At 38.0% G+C, this 14,382-nt stretch overlaps 1 protein-coding gene across 4 annotated transcripts in view; it reads right to left on the bottom strand.

Annotated features, from left to right (window-relative positions):
- LOC103045208 (RNA binding protein fox-1 homolog 3) overlaps positions 1-14,382 on the bottom strand; it is a 319,394-nt gene that overhangs the window by 240,781 nt on the left and 64,231 nt on the right. For all 4 annotated transcript variants that reach the window (XM_049476121.1, XM_049476118.1, XM_049476120.1 and 1 more), the window contains exon 2: positions 10,337-10,440. In XM_049476121.1, coding sequence (XP_049332078.1) covers positions 10,337-10,362 — 26 coding nt within the window. In that variant the 5' untranslated portion in view covers positions 10,363-10,440. The remainder of the gene's footprint in view (positions 1-10,336; positions 10,441-14,382) is intronic.

The following is a 14,382-nucleotide window of genomic DNA, read 5'->3' as shown; positions in this document are numbered from 1 at the left end:
AAATAAACCAGCAGAAACATATATTTACTAAGAAACATGTCAGCTCAACATTCACTGTTTAAAGCAGAGACCATGTATGAAAATAACCTGTTAAAAGAAAATGCTAAATTTTGAACCGTTGAATCAAGGCAAGCAAACCAATCAATTGCACAGGGCCCCGAGTTGGCCTGGATCCCCCAGACAACAAGTGGTTATGAATTGAATGTACTGTGTAAGCACCCCTTTAAATTCAATGACAGTCAGTGCAAGATAGAACAACTACACGGTTGTCGGCAAAATATGAAACTTAGTGGAGTTATCCATCAAAAAGCCAGAAAAGAAAAGAGAAAGGAAGAAAAAGCAAAATAAACTAGACAGCAGTAAGTGATCAGGCCTACATGTCATGTGTGAATGGTGTATTTTAGCAGCAGGTACACCAGCAACAAAATGTATGGGTAATGTTTATGTCAGTTACCTTCCTGGCAGTCAATGCTAGTAACATTTTTTTCTCGGGGCCCCCAATGCCTTGAAAAGGTCCTGGCTAAATGTAAACCTCAGGGTTTAGCCACGCCCACAACACAACAGCTCGTAGTTTTAGTGCATTTACAGTATGAGTGTGACTGAGAGAGAGCGGGTCATGAGAGAGTTTAATGTGTTGGAGAAAGTGCTGTGTAAACTCATGCAGATGAGTTTATGTGCTTTAATCTGGGATTGTGGGGATTTTCAGTGCTTTGATGTGTTGGGAATGAAGGTAGGGAGATATGTAAGTGAAATGCAGCAAAATGTTGCACTTTATAAAAGTGATGTTTTTTTAAGAAACAGGCCGCTCCTACCGACCCTGCTGTAAGGACACGTATCCAACACAAACTGCTGCAGTTATACGCTGCAAAAATTACATATAGAATCTACTCAATACATCTGAAGCAACAGTGTGCTCTTACTTTATTTAGGTACAATAATTGATCAAAGACAATATCCTAAATCCTACCTTTATCCACTAACTGTGCACTAGCTCTTTTACTGTTCAGAGGTCAGTATATTGGACTGTAGCCTGTCTGTTTACCATGTTAAAACAAGCTGCCTGGGACAAACCGCTAGCTAATATCACCCTGACTTACCAGAACACTCAGGGTTTCTCAGTGTGGTGCTCTCAGGTAGTATTTACTAGCTCTAACCGTGGCTACTGTTCAGCTGCTAATGCTAATTTCTTGGTATGCTACACAAAAGTTACATCTTTCCTATTCGCCACTGACATCCTTTATTTGCACATCCTTTATTTTCATTTTTACACAGTGTATCCAATATTAATATTTGTTTACATGGTAATGAAAATGGTTTCTACTTCATTTGATTATAAACAGAATAGCTGGTCTCAGTCCTGAAACATTCCCTGTCCAGAAAACCGGCATCCATCTACATGACTTGCAATCATACTTAGAGTACTTAGGTCCAGCCGCTGCTTCATTATTAGGATCAATACACTGCAACCCTGTTAGCACTTAGATCCAATCAATGCCGTATCACTGGATTCAGAACCCTGCTGCAATAAAGCATTAGGTCCAATTACTCCTTCTTTATTAGACACTGCTGTAATGAAGTACTAAGTCCAATTAATGCATTATCATAAGGACACAACAATGCAGTATTGTAACTGAGCTATTAGGTCCAACCACCATTCCATGAATTAAGCACATAACCCTACTGTGACCATTAACAAAGTTCCAATTACGATTTTTAAATACTGGATCAAAGCACTGCAGATTAAAAATAATGGGTTCATTAAGAAATTCTGGAATAAAAAAATTAAAACAGGAAATATAATACATACACTATCAGTGAAGTACCACAGTCCTTTAAATAAAGCACTTGGGTCCCATAATTGCATCATAACTGTAATCAGGGTTTGAGGTCCAACCATTGCATCATTACTGGAATTGAGATCCTATAGTACTGGGCTTAGGTCCACTCATTGCTTCATGATCAGCATTTGCGATATTGTAATATAGACTTAATGCAATGATGGAAAGAAGCAATTGGGTCCTGTTTTATTACTGGAACTGAGGCTGTGCAGTACTTTAGGTCCAATCACTGCTTAGCAATGGATAAAGGTTCAGTATGAAGCACTGTAGAAGCTACTATATACTGTAATAGAGAACTTAAGTCTAGAAACTGCTTTATTGAATAGCATGTATGTGGTACACACAGCAGTGTGTGTGTGTGTGTGTGTGGCTTGGAGCATTTTGCACCAGTTTAGCAGCACTTGCCACCTAAGGTATATTACTGGAGCAGTGTTGGGATGCGTGATTGAGGAGATACAGTTTTGAGCTCCACAGAGCATCGAACACAGCTGCTATCTGACCAAGAGGCGAATACAGACACGGCTATCTGGATTCTTTCTCCTATGTTCTGTATCTTTTTCCTCTCTTCAATTTCTTTCACATATATTAACCCCTCCTCCTCACTCATACCCTTTAGCTCTGTTTCCAATCTCTCTCTCTCTCTCTCTCTCTCTCTCTCTCTCTCTCTTTCTGTGTTTAGTTCAGAAATATGAGTGAATGCTGTAATTAAGTCTCTCATATCTGCTCTGATGCCCATGGGCTTGAGTAATGTTCAAACTGAACACAGCCCCTCCATACTTTTGTTATGAGGATTGTGTGTATATATATGTGTGTGTGTGTATGTGAGTGTGAGTGCAGGCCCGGGAGCCAGACATAATTGAAACAAGTGAGAAAGGGGATGAGAAGTCTGATTTTGGGGGGAATTTGATGAGGGGAGTGAGGGAACACATGATGCTTTTCTGAGGTTAATTATCCTTGCAGCCTCCAACAGTATGTAACTGCTGCTTACACACTTCAGCCCTTACAGAGCATACAACAACAGAACTGTGTATATAAATACAATTTTCTGTTGCAGGATTAGGAATAAAAAAAATACAAATTAACAAAAGATAGATGAATTATGTACAATAATATTATTTTATTTTGCATTCTGTTTATTGTTGATATAAAGTTTAAATAGCTGCCAACTGGCACACACTATGGGTAAGTACACACAATTGCATGTACATGGGTGTATGTGCACGGGGCATGCACCTCTGTGTTAACAATTCACTCTCAAGATAGCAATAAACATCTTACTGATAGCATTTGTCTAGGTTGTCTAGGTGTTTTCCGTTGCCAATTCTAACAATATGCCAGAAATTTACCAGAACACACCTCACTTCCAGACTACCATGTCCATCAGTGTACAGTAGTACAGTAGTGATTCATATGAGAAAGATCTATTACACAATTATAAGAACCTTCACTGTAAAAAGCAACACTGGAAATCCACGTCTTTTACTGCTTATATAAAACCCTCCTGCAACGTTTTCTCTCTAAAAACAGAAGCGTTTAGAAACGTTGCTAGTGGAGCTGCAGTGCTACTGTGTAGAAAGCAGGGTGTTTGGACAACAGAACGGATATTTTAAGGTCTTTAGAGTGAATCTCCAGAGTGGGGTCGAGTTTTAAGTGCCCTCATAATCAGGAGGTCAAGGTGCCAATCCCATTAAGTAGTAAACTGGAGGGGCTAAAAGAAGAAGAAAACAGAGAGAAAGCGAGAGAGAGAGATGAGCAGTGCGGAGGTAGAGAAGCACAAAGCATGAAGTGCAGTGACTGGGATCAGTGCAGGTGTGTGTGTGTGTGTGTGTGTGTGTGTGTGTGTGTGTCTTTAAACAGTGTAATGAGGCAGGCAGAAACTCTACATCGCTCTAATGGGCTTTACGAGGGGCTGCCTGCAGCGTGCGCATGCACACACACACACGTTCAGAGAGAATCCTGCACAGCTTGCTGGGGAACACCTGGGTCAGTGCCTCTCCCTCCACTCTCATTCACTTTTTCTTACACACACACACACACACACATCCATAACTGATGCCAGTCACTGCGCTTTATGCTTTGTGCTTCTCTGCCTCAGCACAGCTCAGTGTTTCTCAGTCCAGCTGCAGACTGAACTCATTCATAATGGTGATGAACTGGCACCCTGTCCAGCGGGTATTCCTGTTTTGTTTTTTGCTTGACGCAAAAAAAAAAAAAATGATATGAAACGAGGTTGGAAGGGTGTCTTGGGTTATCATCTTGCTGCATGATGAAGGATCGTCCAATCAGTTTGATTGTATATTTCTTTAAATTGACAGACAAGATGTTACTGCAGACTTCTGAGTTCACTTTACATCAATGAAGATTAATAAGCCCATCTAAGAATAAGCCATGCAAGCTTAAATCATGACATTACCTTCTGCTTCTGCTTGTTATGCTTGGAATAGTGATTACACTGGTAATCAGTCTATGTAGGCTTGTCTCTGTGCATCTTGAAATGTTCCAGCTTGGCCTTCATTTTGTACTTGCTAATAGTGGTTTGCATATTCTGGTGAGGCCACTGTACTTTTGTCCAATAAGTCTTCTGTGAACAGCAGCTTACAATACCTTCACCTCTGCCCTCTAGAGATTGTTGTTGTTTCTTACCAGCACTTACAATGTTTGTCATCAACTGCTATTGTTTTCTTTGGTCGATCTGTTCAACATTCTGTTACTTTTTTGATTTTTTTTTTTTCAGGACATTCAAAACTTAGACAATCAGGACGGTTTATAGTTTGAAAAATCTTTTGTTGTATGATATACATGTATATTAAAGTGTTTAACTCTCTTTGTGTGTGTGTGTGTGTGTGTGTGTGTGTGTGAAAAGACAAAAAGCTTTTTTTTTCTCTCTGCTGTTAATCTTCTGTAATTGTACGCATGTTTTCTGCCTCTGTGTGAACAAACACATTTATCACTTTCTGAATGTTTCCAATCTGCAATTCAAATACACACCCCTTTAACACAATGCCCTGCAGATACACACACACACACACACACACATTAATCTACAGGATAACAAAGAAATGTAATGTTAGATGTTACTTGGTTAAAACAGCACAGCCAGTTTAAGAAGTAAAGCCGGTACTGTTGTTTAAGATTTTAAAATAGCTTAACTCTAGACCAGCAATGGCAATGTTAATGTTTTATCTCTTATATAAGAACGATCAACCTGAAAAAAATAAAAAAAACAGTATGATTAGACCAAGCTTCATCGTGTTAGTCAAAAGATAAGTAAAAGATAATGCTAGCTGTACTGTGTCTTCTCTTCATTAACCAAAGTGGAGAACCAAAAGAACCAACACACATAAGAATAGACAGCATTGAACATTTTTTTCAAAAGGCAAACTCTGGCGAGTGAGTGGAGGCTAGGCTAAAAGCTAACCAGCTCTTCAGTTTACCACCAGCACACTGTGCTGAGAGGATAGAATGCAGAGACAGTGTTAGGTATTGCTTTGTTTTAGTGGTAAAGATGTGTAGTACATTTATTAAGTGAACTTACCAGCCAGTACAACTCAATAAAATGAGTTCAGAGAACACATAAAGAAAAACATAAGAAAACATGAAAATGGGATTTAAACCAACTTTAAATATATTACATATGTGTCAAGGCTCTTGTATTAGCAAGAGCCTATAACTAATTACTTTAAAAAAGTAATTAGTTATAGTTACTAGTTACTCCTCCAAAAAACTGAGTTACTAACTGAGTTACTTCACTGTCAGTAAAAGTAACTATTGCGTTACTTTTGTTACTCATCCCGTAACAAATTAAATGCCGAACTTGAAGCTGGAAAATGATTCTTCACTGCTCAGTCTGAACTGTCTGGTGTGTCTGTACTCTCTGATTGTGCTGGGCATTGTTGGGGTGGCTTTCCCAGGAAGTCTCCATTACCTTCATCAGCTCTTCTATCATTCAGTATTCCAAATCTACAAGCAGCCACAGATTTCTGGACAATGTTCGTCTTGTCTCATTTTCATCTCTCTCTCTCTTTCTCTCTCTCTCTCTCTCTCTCTCTCTCTCTCTCTTTCTCCCTCTCTCTCTCTCTCTCTCTCTGAAGCAGGTGAATGCTGACACAGGCGGCCCTGCAGAGACACAGCAGGATTTATGGCTCTGTAATGGGAATGTACTGCAGCAAACACACCGTCAGCATTATCACTCCATACACCCCCCCTCTCTCTCTCTCTCTCTCTCTCTCTCTCTCTCTCTCTCTTTTTGTCTCTATCTGCCCACTACCCTTCTCTGCATTCCTGTTTCTCTCCCTTTACTCCTCCTCTCTCTCTTTCTGTATTCCTCTCTACTTATAACTGTATAATACCATGTGATAACAACAACCTCAAAACACTCCCATCACCAACAAACGCCACAGCTTTCTGTACTCTATCATCTAACACCAACACCTCCTATAGTCTTCTGCTGTACTGTGGCCATCAGGCAGTGCATTGGAATGTTCTAAGTGCTCTAAGCTGATTGGATGAGCTCATGTACTGTAAACTGACAATTACTTTAAACACAAATGAATATCATATGTTAATGTAAAATTGCTTATTTCCAAACAGTATTTAAATATATTGAGTTAGCTGAACATTTGAGGCTACGTATACATTTAAACAGAGATCTTTAAGGTGCATCAACATTTAATAACTCAATTTAATCTGTTAACATTGACCAATTCTTTTCTATTTGCATTAAGGTTGTGTCCTGAGTGATGACTATCACCATCAGTGTGTAATGATTATCCCTAGGCTATGATAAACTTGTAGATGTGATATGATTGATTTGCTGCCTGGCCTCTATGTTGTATGCAGTAAGAGTATCATTGTCTCTAGGGATGCATTGATAACGGTTTCTATTATTCACTTTTACCGATACCTACTGAGTATTAAGCATTTAAGATACTTGTGTAATAGAGTAGTTGTTAGTGTAAAGTAGTGCAATACAACAGTTAGTTTGTTCATTTTGAGTTTTGTTGTAAAAGTAACATAATATACATTACATACATTTTTACTTTTCCAAACAATATATATATATATATATATAATATTTGAAAGAAATTGAGAAATTCTGTTTAGATAAAAAGTTTTACTTTTTACTGCTTTCTCTATATTACTGCACAGACAGGCATGTTATTCTTCACATCAATCTGTCTTCAGGTTTTGCTCTTGACCAGCTTGTTATGAATCTTCGTCTCATTCCCTCCACACTTCTGCTGCACATTATTTATGAGGCGTGACTTCATATTGGCTAATATTAACTAAGTGAACATAATTTATAAATAATAGTTATATTAACTTTTTCAGGGCAATCAATTTCCTAAATTCTAAACTAAAATCAACTTAGCAGATTTTAGATTTTCAAGCTGGTTGAAAAGCTGGACAATCAGCTGAAATCAGACTTCAAACTAGGTGGTCAGCTGGTTAATCATCATTTTTATTATCAAGGCTTCACTGTCAGGAGTTGAATTGACTTAAATCATTAAAAGAAAGATTGCCTTAAAATAATGTTTACTGAAAACTTCAGCTATTTTAAATGTATAATAACTAAATTGTAAGTTAATTGTTTTTATTATATTAATTGCTTTACATAAAAATTCTACTTAAAATTTTATGCTTAGTTGAATAAATTAGAATTGTATTTAGATATAGAGATATCTGGCCTCAAATGTTCACCTAACTCAAAATAGGTTAATATTTAGAAACATTTCATTTTACTTAAAACAGATTTCATTTATCTGACTTTAAACAAATTGAGGGTAGACCTGTACTGTAGACCTAGATCATTAGAATTACTTTAATAATTTGAGGTGATTTGCTGTTTCAATAGTTTAAGCAATACGTACTTATACCTAAGTTGTTTAGACATACAACTTTAAGTTACAAATCCTAAATTGCCAGGTGATTTCATTGATGTTTTTGTATCAGTTGTTTTGCACTACAATTCTATTTTCTACAAAAAAAAAAAAAACTGAGGTGCATTTATAAGACAGAGAGAGAAAATGCTCTAGAGTAAACAGTACAGCACACAGCCAAATATCCTGCCGGAAACCTACAGAAAACATTCGGTCAATGGTAACAGAATAAACTTGGTTATTATAAGTAGTTCCACTTAAAGATCTCATTAAATGTATATCTGGTGACAAATATTCGGTTGAGTATTGTTTAAAAACATTCAAATTAACATAAAAATGACTTTTTAAATTCCAAACAGTGTTGTTCAGACTGGCTGACTCGCTTGGTTAGGCTGGTCATAATGTTTTACATATACTTTATATTGCCATATATTTAAAATTTCACATATTACATTTCCGGAAGGGTTAGACCACCAACATAAAATCATAACATAAACACGATGTAAGCTAGAGGTAAAGTAGTTAACAAGCTTTAGCAGGGAACTCAAAGAACCAGAGGAACCACCACAAGTTCAAAGACTACACAAAATATTACCCTGGAGAAAGAGAGGAAAATCCCTCCAGCTAAAGAGAGAAGATATGACAGGAAATTTCCTCACGCTGTCGAACAGCAGCTCAGCATTTCCATCCGCAGGACACACACACACACTTATTCATTCATTTATTCATATAGCTCCCTGTGTGAGTGAGTCACAGCAGCTGACAATTTATGAGTTAAGGAGAAGACCTTCGCTATAGGGTGTGTGTGTGTGTGTGTGTGTGTGTGTGTTAGAGAGAGAGAGAGAGAGAAACACTGAGAGAAAGAATGATGGAATTTGAGTGTGAGCATATGCGACTGCTTAATGGCGGACTGCAGAGCCATCAATCTTACAGAAAACATGCAACATTAACCTGGCCCACAACACACACACACACTGGAAAGAGAGAGAGTGTGTGTGTGTCTCACTGGAAACTCACAGACTAGATCTCTCTCATTTTTAAGATAACTGTTCTTAGGGTCTGTCCAGTCAAATTAAATTAAATATGTTACATTAGCATAAGCCATGCTACCAGATCTATTGACTGCATGTTGCGTTATTGTGGCATGATGGTTTTAAAACCACATTACAAGCTCCTGTCTCTTTACTAGAGCTGCACCTAACAATTTTGAAAACCTTTAAAAATCTCTGGAATATAATCAAGAGGAAGGTGGATCATCACGAGTCAATGAACAAAACTGAACTGCTTGAATTTCTGTGCCAGGAGTGGCATAAGGTCACCCAAAAGCAGTGTGTTAGACTGGTGGAGAACATGCCGAAACACATAAAAGTTGTGATTAAAAATCAGGGTTATTCCACCAAATATAGATTTATGAGCTCTTAAAACATTAGTGTTGTTGTTGTTTCTAAACGATCATGAACGTTGCCTTATTTGAGGTCTGAAAGCTCTGCATTTTTTTCTATATTTTGACCATTTCTCATTTTCTGCAAATAAATGCTCTGAACTACATTTTTTAAATTTACATTATTTGGTTAACACAAAAGTAACGCAATAGTTACTTTTACTGGTAACTATTTACTTTTACAATGGAGTAACTCAGTTAGTAACTTTTTTGAGAAGTAACTAGGAACTATAGCTAATTACTTTTTCAAAGTAACGTGCCCAACACTGGTAGTAGACAAGAAAAGTGTTTGGCCTTTTAAAAATTCAATCCAGGTTGTTTGGAAAGAGTTGGAGGGCAGAGTAAAGGAAAAGTTAACAAGAGCTCAGCACCTCTAGAACTCCTTTAAAACTCCTTTAAGACAGTTGGAGACCAATTCCGGGTTCTACCTCCTGAGAGAATCAGCCAAGAGCAAAGTTGGCATCAAAGCAAAAGGAGCTTGTTTAATGAATCTAAAGTATAAAACATGATTTGGCTTGTTTAACACTGTTTTGTTTACTTCATAACAAATCCTTGTTTTGACGTCTTCAGTATTAATCTACAATGCAGAAAACAATAAAACAATAATGAAAAAAAGTAAATGAGAAGGAGTGTGTCCCAATTTTAGACTGTGACTTTTGTATTGTATACAGTGGCAAGAAATACATTTATCAGAACATGTGACAAATATAATGTGACTAAAACAATAACACAAAAATATGATTTGCAGGTCATCATTGAACACATTCATTTGTTTTTTGAAGCTATTTTCGCTCATTGTCCTGTTGCATCACCCAGCTTCTACCGAGTTTCATCTGATGTACAGACACTCTCACATTATCCTGTAGAATTTTGTATACACTTGGAAATAAATCTGTTTCTTAATAATTACAAGGTGGCCAGATCCTAATGCAGTACCGTAAGCTGGTTCTGTGCTGGGATTAGAGCTGAAGTCCTTAACACCACTGGCGGAGAGGAGTTCACCATTATGATAGCAAACACATACTGACGCCCTAAATCAAGCTGAATGGTTGATGGCTCACCACTAAAATAGGGCCCTGAGTGTGCTGAAGACCACCTAATGGGGAACAGCACAGCAGTAAAAAAATCATCATAGCTCTCAACAACACACACAAGCACACACAATATATACATGTGACTTGCCTGGCCAGATGGGAGTCTCCATGTAAAGCTGGATGCTCCGGTGTAGAGGAACTCGCTGCTTCCACACACTCGCGCACACATACACACTCTGCTCACAGACCTGTAAAACACACAAACACACACATTTAAAACTTTAAACTATAATCAAAGCAGTCAGTCTATCCTGAGAGTCTGATGAGTGGCAGAACGTTTTGGATAAAAGTTCTCAAGTAAAGTAGGTTTTTTTGACACTACTTTACTAGAGACAACCTTGCAACCCTCTGGAATACCACAGCAACCACAGAGAATAGCACACAGAACAGTGTAAGCCCTTATCAACTACTGGGTGTGGTATAACTAATGAGCAGCACCTTACCAACCGTCATCATAGCAACCACAACCGACAATAGTACAACATTGTGATTGTTGCACCTATATCAAAGGACATTGATATTGTGATTGTTGTACCTTTGTTGTACCATTGTTGTACAATTGTTAAAGGACATTGTGATTGTGATTGTTTACCATTGTCACAGGAGATTGTGGCTTTTGTACCATTGTTGTACTATTGTCAAAGGACATTGTGATTGTTGTATCCTTGTCAAAAGACAATTGTACAACAATCACAGAGCAACACAACAGCAACCATTTATGCAAAAAAAACATCAATTACCACCAAGCCTAGCACATGAACACCATGACAACCTTATATCACCATAACAACACCTGCTGTTGAAGCAGATTGCATTTTGCATTTCATCCGCTATGTAAGGTTTAAACGTGTGTCGACAGGTTTACAGCCCCTCTATATAATCCTATGGGTACATAACTGTGTGTGTGTGTGTCCACTTCTGCTGAGCTATAATATGCAAAAGCGTTGGCCTGGACCCAAAATATTGCATCTGTGTGTGTGTGTGTGTGTGTGTGGTCTAAAGGGCTTGGCTTCCCCATAATCCCATACACCTGTGTGTGTGTGTCTGTGGGGGTCTGCTGAGCCATGTTTACGAGTGTTTGGCTATTTGGCACACACCCAGGCTCAAGTCTGTTTGTGTGTGTGTGTGTGTGTGTGTGTGTGTGTGTATTGATTACCTCCCCGTGGACAGTCGCCCCCACCCCCCGGCCCTAATGATGCGTGCACTGGGAGCACGGAGGATCACGGCCAAAACAATTTGTCATTTATCAAAAGTAATTAAAAACTACTGCTTCTCTCTGCTTGATTGGGAGCCGACTAATTGCTGATGGAATTAAGGAGCGCAAAGAAAACCCACAGATATCAAGAACCGCACTGCCGAACACTGTTCTAACAGTTCAGCTTCCAGCGCTCCTCCTAAACACACGTTCCAGTAGCAGAGACGTGTGTGGTGGAGGAAGTTTGGCTTCTTTTGTAATATCTTGGAGCTAATGTAGGTAACAAGCTATGAAAGCTTAGGTACATCAATTAGCATGATGCTAACTGCATGTCCCAACCATCAGTAATCACTAATAGACTTGTGGCCTGTGTGGTTTTTAACACTGCGTGACTCACTGGTATCTAGTTATTCACATTGTTAAAATCACAGTGCAAATATTATCCTAATAATAACCACAATACACAATAAACTCACCTCCCCACAGCGTATGCTGTCTCAGAAGATCTGTCTTTTGATTTTGCTTCACTCCCAGCATGCTTTGTGGCCACTGTTATTCTTTGTTTGGGGTTATTATGGGGTGTTATATTGTTTGTTGGTGAGAGATTTTTCAGTTTTAGTGAGAGTATAAAGTTAAAATACGTGAACTACTGTAGAACCTGCAGGGGTCTGTACTGCTTGTAGCTATACACACACACACACACACACACACACACACACACAGTTGCCTACTGCCACACACTTGCATAAGACTTGTTTCCTTCCAGACTCCAAAACTCTTAATTAGTTAAAGAGACACACCACATACACCCCTGTTCATATAGAGTGCTGTGAAAAAGTATTTTCCCCTTAATGATTTCTTTTTTTTTTACTTTTTTGTCTTTTTTGATGATCAAACAAACTTTAATATCAGGCAAATATAACCTGAATAAATATAAAAAAACACTTGTTAAATTATGATTTTATTTATTAAAGGAGGAAAAACTATCCAAACCAATCTAGCCCTGTGTGAAAAAGTGTTTGCCCCCTAAAACTAATAACTTGGTTGTGTCACTCTTGGCAGCAACAACTGCAATCAAGGTTTCCAGATTACTGGTCTTTCAATGAGTCTTTCACATCTCTGTGGAGGAATATTTGGCTCCACTTTTCTTTACAGGATTGTTTTAATTCAGACACATTAGAGATTTTTTGAGCATAAACCGCCAGTTTAAGATCATTCCACAGCATCTCAATCAGACTTTGACAAGTTTAGCCGTTCAGAGGTGAACTAGTTTGTGTGCTTTGGGTCATTGTCCTGCTGCAGAATCCAAGTACACCTGAGCTTGAGGTCACAAACTGATGGCTGGACAATCTCCTTCAGGATTCTTCAGATTGGGGCATTATGTGTTGCTTTTTGAGATCTTTTATCTGCTTCATGTTGTCAGAAAGGTTCTATTTAAGTGATTTCTTGAATCTACAGGTCTGGCAGTAATCAGGCCTGGTTGTGGTTAGTAGTGAAATTAAATTCAGCTTTCCAAAAAGTGTAAATATCACAGTTAATGTAAACACTTTTTCACAAAGGGCTAGATTAAAATCATCATTTAAAGGGTGTGTTTTATATTTACTCAGGTTATATTTGCCTGATATTAAAGCTAGTTTGATGATCTGAAAAATGTAAGTAATGCAAAAATGCAAAAACAAAAGAAAGGGGGCAAATACTTTTTCATGCCACTGTATACACACACACGAACACACACACACACATACATAAATGTACAGTGGCTTGCAAACGTATTTGTACACAAGTTCCAAGTTAAATGTATTTTGTTGAGATTTAAAGTGATAGACAAACACAAAGCAGTGCATAACCGTGAAGTGGAATAAAAACTATGCATGTTTTTCAAAATTTAAATCAAATAAAAATTGGAAAAGTGTGATGTGCAGATGGATGGAGCCACAAGTGTGTGTGTGTGTGTGTGCATGTGTGTGCATGTTTGTGTGTGTCCTAAAGGGACTCTCTCTCTTCCTGAGATATCCCTCATTCACAGCCTTTAATCCCTAATGTTCTTATTAATCATGCCCTTCATTATTTTAATAGCTGTCATTTTTCTCCCCCAAACCGCTGATTTACGAGCGGTAAGTCAAGCCTCAGCTCCGGTGAGGGAGATTTATCGCAATGTTTGCTCCAGGTAGCCTCCAACCAGCTCTCATTACACAACCCAGCATAGCCATTAACACACACTATGGGTCTAAAATACTCGGACGTGTGTGTGTGTGTGTTTACATTTTCTAAGTGGAGTGTTCACTTATCAAAAGCATATAAGCTTTTAATATCATTTACATCATCTTAACTGATAGATGAGTGTTCAGTCTGATGCTCCACTGAACACTTATGCATCAGTTTTGTCCAACGGTCTTAAATTGAAAACACTACCAAGAGGCGCCCAAAGAAGAATCATATGTTGTTACTATTTATCTATATTTACAACATGTCTGTCCATCCATCTACACACACTCAAGAATAACACACCTCAGAGTGCTGTAAAACTTGTGATGCAGTTACATCAGAGACTATATTTGGGTAGTGTGTCTCTTAGTGAGAGATCGTTTACTGGTAGACATGCCTCTACAACACACTCAAATACATTTTGCCCAGTTGACAGACATTGAGAGAGGACACAGCATTGACTGGGAGAAGCAGAATGGTAGAAATGCACAGCATCCATCCCTTCCATCCGTCTGCCACCATCACCTTTGTTTATAGTGGTGCTGTGCAAGGTTATAATAGTTTTGAATTTTCCATTATAGTTTTGTTTTTCACCTTTTCTCCCCTAATTCAGTTAGTTTTTATAATTTAATTATTTTTAGAGTGGGTTTTTATTAGTTTTTCATTTTTATCAGTGCTTAGTTTTAGTTCGTTTTTATTCATTCTAGTATTAGTTTTAAGTTTTTTCATA

Source organism: Astyanax mexicanus, chromosome 3 (assembly GCF_023375975.1).
Source record: "Astyanax mexicanus isolate ESR-SI-001 chromosome 3, AstMex3_surface, whole genome shotgun sequence".
Taxonomy (NCBI): domain Eukaryota; kingdom Metazoa; phylum Chordata; class Actinopteri; order Characiformes; family Acestrorhamphidae; genus Astyanax; species Astyanax mexicanus.
The sequence above is the reverse complement of the archived record's forward strand: the minus strand, read 5'-3'. Positions and strand labels throughout refer to the sequence as shown.